This window comes from Chinchilla lanigera, unplaced genomic scaffold, assembly GCF_000276665.1.
Source record: "Chinchilla lanigera isolate Chin_1 unplaced genomic scaffold, ChiLan1.0 scaffold00050, whole genome shotgun sequence".
NCBI lineage: Eukaryota > Metazoa > Chordata > Mammalia > Rodentia > Chinchillidae > Chinchilla > Chinchilla lanigera.
Window position 1 is genome coordinate 17125719 of NW_004955451.1, and position 6683 is coordinate 17132401.

At 59.4% G+C, this 6683-nt stretch overlaps 1 protein-coding gene across 1 annotated transcript in view; it reads right to left on the reverse strand.

Moving 5' to 3' along the window:
• Positions 1–4546: 4546 nt before the first annotated feature.
• The window catches only part of Mpp2 (membrane protein, palmitoylated 2 (MAGUK p55 subfamily member 2)), a gene marked incomplete in the record, with an annotated part of 14362 nt that continues 12225 nt past the window's right edge, over positions 4547–6683 (reverse strand). Inside the window, 1 exon segment of the mRNA XM_013519199.1 lies at positions 4547–6639. Within this exon segment, the coding sequence (XP_013374653.1) occupies positions 6463–6639 (177 nt within the window).

A 6683-nucleotide genomic window follows, 5' to 3' on the forward strand; every position in this document is an offset into this window, starting at 1 on the left:
CCTTCGCGCCCCTTCGCTCCTGCCGGAAGTGGCTGCGCTCGCGACCACGGGCTCGGGGCGGCCCCGGCGGCAGGGCGCCCGCAGCCCGACCCCAAAGCAGACGAGGTGCGCCGCTGCGACCCCCGAAGAGCGCCGTAGCTGCTGCCCAGTGTCTTAAGCTGCAGTCACCGCAGAATGGGTGAGATTAACCCTAAAGTCGGCGCGGAGTAAACTCAGCCCAAGGTCTGCTCTTCCTCAGCTTACACTCTTGCTTACATTTGGCTAGAGTTTGCATGACGTCAGCTGTCACTTCCCCTCCAACGTGGGGGTGACTGGCCCCCAGGAAAGCTAGGCCGGCGCCAAGGAGCAGCACCCACAGGCGGTTAGTTAGCAGTGTCCTCCGTGAAGAGAAACACACTGAGACATGGGTGCAAATTCTCGGGGTTGAGGGATCACCGATGTTGACCCTACTGAAATACGCAGAGCCACAAAAGTCATAGAAAAAGCAGTTCTAAGAGGAGCGTGATAGTGCAGGGCTGTGCCCCAGCCCACGGGAGGCTGAGGCAGGAGGATTATAAACTCAAGTCCAGGGCCGGGGATATAGCTCAGCAGCATAACACTTGCCTGGCAAGCCTCAGGTCGTGAGTTCGATTCCTGATACCAAAAAATAAATAAATAAATAAAAATAAACTCAACGCCAACCTGGGCTACATATCAAGATCTAAAAAAGAGGGGGGGGAAAAAAAAAAAGCACAAAGGGTGTGTATGCAGGCTTGCCTAAAAGCAAAAGCTTTTCTGAGGTAGAAGAAATAAAGGCAGAAAGGAGACAAGAAGAATTTTGTTTTGTTTTTTTCCAGTACCAGGAATCGAACTCACGACCTTGTGCTTGCCAGGCAGGTGCTGTGCCGCTGAGCCGCTGAGCTAAATCCCCAGCCCCTCAAGAAGAATTATTTTAAAATTATACTTGTAATAAAAAATGCAAGTTGAGGACACAAACTCGCTGCAAAACTCCTGAGGTCCTTAGAGACGCCATAAGTCGCCTTGCCTGGCAGGTTCCGCTCACCCGGCCAAGGGCCTTTCCCGCGAATGGCTGCAGCTCTGTCTCCTGCAATGCTGTCCCCCGGGGACTGGCTGCCCACCTTCCCCTGCAGCAAGGGCTGTTGCTTCTCCCCTGGCAATGGAATCTCCTCTCCGGCAGATTCTACCCTGTCCCGCATGACGTCCCCAGCCCAAGGCTGTAAGAGCCTCCCTCCCCACCCTTCGCCCTCAGGCATGCACTTTCTATATTTTTTTGGAAAACCCTTTTAAAAACCTGCCTCGAACGCCTTTATGCCTCATGTGTCCTGAAAATCCTTCCTCTGTGGTGGACGCTGGGACGCTGTGGCCTGTGCGGTTGGTGGGGTTGGGCAAGGTCCCGTCTCCCACCCGGGGCCTCCTCAGACCCACCCCAAGACACTCCAGTAGGTGGAGCTGTCAGCCAGCTTCTGACTTGATTACCCCTCTGCCTCGCTGTGGAGCGATCTTTAATGGTCTGCCTTAGGCTCCAGCTGCCTGCTGTGGCATCCCCGTGACAGCGATCACTGAGCAGCCGGGTGCCACAGTGCCCAAGTCCGCAGACCGGGGATTTGGACCAGGGAGCTCTTTCAAAATGAGGATGTGCAGGAGAAGCTGTTTCCCAGCTGTGCTTCAGCCCTTCCTGCAAGCCGAGAGCTTCCTCCTGCATCTGGGGGAGCACCTGGCTGCCTCCACTGTGGCCAGACTGTGACTCGGCTTTGTTCCTTTCTCTCCTTTGTGCTTCTCTCCCCGCAGGATGGCAGGTGAGTGAGACCACACAGTCGGGCCCAGGTTGCCACTCTGGTGCCCCTGGGAGCAGCTGGGTGCTGTTTCAAGGGGTCAGCGAGAGCCCCCGTTTACCCTTTGTACAGGTCCTCCGCTGGGGCTGCCCTGAAGGGAGTGGCCTGCTGTCCCCACGTCATCGGGGTCCCAGGCTCCCCACCGAGAAGCGGCCGTGGAGACGTGGACGTTGTGATTCCCATCCCTCGAGGCCCACAAAGAAGGGTCTTCGAATTCACCACAAGGAGCAGGAGCCGAGGAGGGAGAGGCAGGAGAGGAGGAAGCGAGGAGGGGAGGGCAGAAGGGCGCCACGCGGCTGGGGCTCTCCTGCCTAGTTAACGTTTTGCTCGGATCATTGCTCATTTTGGGGCCTTCCTTCTCTGTGTACCGTATGAAGGTTCTGTCCTTTTTGTTTGTTTTGAGACAGGGTCTTGCTATGTAGTTCAGGCTGGCCTTAACTCGTAGTGATCCTCCTGCCTCAGCTTCCTGCCTCAGCCTCCTGAGAGCTGGGATGACAGGTGTGCGCCACCACACCTGGCTTTACCCTCTATTTCTAATCTTTACATCCTTCATAGAGACTGCAGTTAATTCAGCTGTCTCTGGGTACCCAGGGGTGCGGGTTCCAGGACCACCTGTGAGCACACAACTCCACCCACGCCCAAGCACACAATAAACCAGCAGCAGCAGCCGAGACAGACCGCACAGCCTCCACAGCTCCAGCACAGGCTAAATGGTCAACATTTGCTACATTGTATTGTGCAGCAAATACTGACAGAAACCTCAGTGGTATCCAGTACATATGCAATCTTAACATTTTCCACCTGCATTTGGCTAGATCTGAGGTGGTTGGATTAGCAGATACCAAACCCATGGACACAGAAGGCCACTGGTATTGTGTTCATTCGCTCCTGGATAACACAGGATCACAGAGCCTTTCACTCTCTCCTCCTATCTGTAGGTGTGCTCTTCCAGGGTGTGTGTGTGTGTGGGTGTGTGGCAGTTGGGCTCAAGGCCTTCACACCGAGCTACGTACTCAACCTTTTAAAAAGAATTTTTTTTTTTTACATAAGGTCTGGTTAAATCATCCAGGCTGAATCTGAAATTGTGGTCGCCCTGCCTCAGCCTCCCAGAGCGCTAGGATTATAGGTGCGTGCTTTCACGTCCAGCTCTGAGATCTCTTTTGTTTGGCTGTTTTTATGACAGTCTTTTTAACCATCCTTATAAATTGCACCAAAATTGCAGCATTCATTTGTATTTCTGTAGGGACTAATGGCCTTGACCACCTCTTCAGGTACTTATTTGCCATCCTATCTTTGTTAAAACTTCCGTTCAGCTGGGTGTTCAAAGTCAGCCTGGGCTACAAAGTGAGTTTGAGCCCAGCCTGAATTGCAGAGCAAGACCCTGTCTCAAAAAGACAAGCAGAGATTTGTAAAGCTTTTCATTAGTACATTTGTGGTGCTTAGTGATTATCCATCCTAGGGAGCTGGTACATCGTCCCATTAGCCCAGGCTGGCCTTGACCTTGCGGTGCGCCTCCCGCCTCAGCCTCCAGACTGCTAGGATGACGTGCGTGCCTCCACTCCCGGCTGGGAATTGGTACATGTACGGAGTACACCCTAATTCTTTTCCCCTCCCCTTTCCCCTTCCTCACCTCTTGCTCTCCTCCGCATTTGCACAAGGTGTTTCCTATGGTCTTTTGTTTTACTCTGTATTTATACTTGGGGTTTTTCACAGAAGAGAAACCATGTGATATGCAAGCCTCGAGGTGCATCAACTGACTAGAGTTCATCCTTTGTGGCAGAATAGTACTCCTTTGTGTGTAAACACCACATTCTCTTCATCCATCTATCTGCTGACAGACAGGGACCACCACCACTGAGATCCAGACCAGGCCTGGAGGTTTGCAATTCTGTCTTTAATTTCTGAGCTGCAGCGGCCCCCACAGCTGTTTTACCCCCACGTGAGGACAGAACCGCTGGACGGGGACAGCTGTGGTGCAGGGTTGCTGGGAATCCTACAGAAATGTCTCCTGGATCAGCCTGAGGTGCAAGGGCCCAGCCCCAGGAGAGGAGGCAGACACTCAGAGAAAAAACCGAGCAGAAAGACCTCTGTGCCAGGAGAGTCCAGGGCACTTCCAGGTATCGATGCTCGCCAGCACTGTGAGTCCATGACACAAGCCGCGTAGCTACGCAAAAACCCCTGGCCAGGCTGGCGCTGCTCCAGCCTGAGCACTGTCCTTTGGGAAATCGAGGCAAGGGATGGGTCCACACGTGGCTGGGGCCCGCCCCAGGAATCCGCAGCAAATCCTTGAGCACTGTGGACTCCCCAGAGAGCTCCAGGGTGCAAGGACTGTGTGCCCTCAAGCTGCAGCAGGGTCTACCACACCCACCGTGGTGGCATCAACGTGATGTGTTGGGCCTCTGGCACTAGTGCTAGTCCCAGCTCTGGGGAGGGCGCAGCACCCTCATGAGGGCAGATCGAGCCCAGCCAGGCAGTGAAGCTACCGCAGGCCACACGGGTCCCCAGTGGAACCCCTCAGCTTGGGCGTGGACCTGAGCCACCCCCAGCCCCCAGATCTCATGCTCCTGGCACAGGGTGTAGGAGGAGCAGCTTGAGGGGACAGGGACCAAGGACACCGCACCCAGCTTTGGTTGTGAAGTCCCTGTCTCTGCCCCCTGGCCCTCTCCATCCCCACAGCTGTCCCCAGCCTGACCAGAGACGACAGAGCCCAGCACTAACGTTCACATTTAATCAAAGGAAAACAAAGAACACCAGAGTCAGGAATTGAGAATCGGATGGCCAAGGGAGGGACCTGGGCTGTGACTGAGTGGACCGTGGGGGCAGGGTCCTCCTCCTCCTGAGGACCCCAAAGCAGGCGGAAGGCGGGCTCATGGCCACCTGGGGTCACACACATGTCAGGTGCCCAGTGGGGCAGGGCTCTGCAGGGAGGTAGGGGAGCCACTTCAGGGTCACTGGAGGTGAAGCTGCAGGACTGCATGGACCCTGGAGCCACCGTAAAGGCCCGGTGCCCACACAGCCCCCATCTCATCTGCTTAGCTGGGGGCTTGCAAGATTAACGGGGAGCAGGTCCTTTCCTGAAAGGGGGCCACCAAGCGACACTACAGCCCCTCCCCCACCCAGGCCCTGCAGCCTGGGGTGACCCACCAGGGAAGAGCAGGGAGGGCTGCACGGAGGGGCAGGGCCAAGGCAAGGAGGGACACGTGGTCGCCAGCCCCCGCATGTCCTCCATGGACACAGCGAGGCTGCTGGGAGAGTAAGTACGCCTCTGACATGTCAGATGCTGCTCTCCGTCTCTCAGGAAAGCCACGGCAGAGACCAGTCTGACCCTCGGCGGCTGTGAGGCTTGGGTGGGGTGTTTTGAGGCCTCCCGAGAACGGGGTGGGGGTGCCCCAGAGGTCTCCTTTGAGCACAGCGCAGGTGCTCTCGGGAGCCTCCTATGGGGGTGGGGCGGGGGCATCCTGGGGAGACCCCTGAGAGACTGTGGGAGGTCCTAAGCAACCCTCCGTGAAGACGGGGTGAGGGTTCCTGGGGGTCCCCTGTGAGGACAGGTCGGGGAGTCCTCGGGAAGTCAGGATGGGGTGGGGCGTCCTGTGGAGACCCCTTAAGAGGCTGGGGGATGTCCTATGGGATCTCTTTGAGCATGGCGTAGGGGGTGTCCCAGGGGTCCCCCGTGACAGGGTGGGGATGTCCTGGAGAGACTTGGGGGTCATCCTCGGGGGATCCCTGTGAACACAGGTTAGAGGGTCCCAGGGGTCCCTCTGAGGATGGCATGGGGGTGTCCCCGGGGTCCCCTGTGAGCACAGGCTTGGGAGGACCACGGGGAAGGACAAGGGGTGCGATGTCAGGGGACCCGAGACGGGGCTCTCCTCCTTTACAAAGGCCCTCCCCAAGGACTGGGGGTGACATCCGGGGAGGGGGCAGGGGCGGAGGGGACATCTCAGAGGGCCGGGCTCCGGCATCCGGGTGAGGGTCTCCGCAGCCCGAAGACAGGCCCCTCCGCAAGCCCCCGCACCTCAGGGCCCAGGTGCACAGGCCGGGCCACAGGCCACACCCCGGGGCCCTGAGGGCCGAGGCTGGGCCGCCAGGAGCTGCCGGAGCGCACCCCAGCGTGTCCGGCCAGACCGGGCAGAGGTCGGGGATGGGACGCAGGACATGTCCCGCCCCGGCCACAGCCAGAGCCCTCTGCCGTCAGGGACGGGGAGCCCTCAGCAGCGGGCTCGGCAGTGAGAAGCTGCGGTGGAAGGGGACTCACCGTGGGGGCGACCGGCCCAGGGGACAGCCGGCTCCCAGGACGAGGGGCACGGGCGCCGGAGCAGGCGGGGGTGGCGTCCGGGGACAGGCGCGGGGAGAGGGGGCCGGCAGCGAGCGACGGGCCGTGGGGTCTCAAAGCCGCGTCCTCTCTGGACTGAGTACCGTGGCGGCGGCCCCGGGGACCGCCTGGGTCCTGCCCGGCCCACAGAGAACGCCTGGGGGCCAAGGGGCACGGGGAGTGGGCAGCACCGGGCACGGAGGTGCCCCGTGAATGCGCACCTCCCTGGCAGGGCGCGCTCTGCGCTGACACGGGGTCGAGGGCCCGCTGGGGCCCGGGGTCGCGGCTGGGGCCGCCGGTGGGGACGGGGCGGGCCGCGGCTCAGTACACCCAGCTCACGGGGACCCACTGCGGCTCGGTGCGCAGCTTGTCCATGGCGGCCTGCAGCTCGCGGAAGGTCCTGTCCAGGTTGCTGTTGACCAGGCTGAGGTCGAAGTAGTGCCCGTACCCCCGCTGGATGCGGCCGCTCTCCTCCACCGTGCGCCGCAGATCCGCCTCCTGCGGGGGGGCGCCGCGTCAGGGCCAGGGCCGCCCGGCGCCGC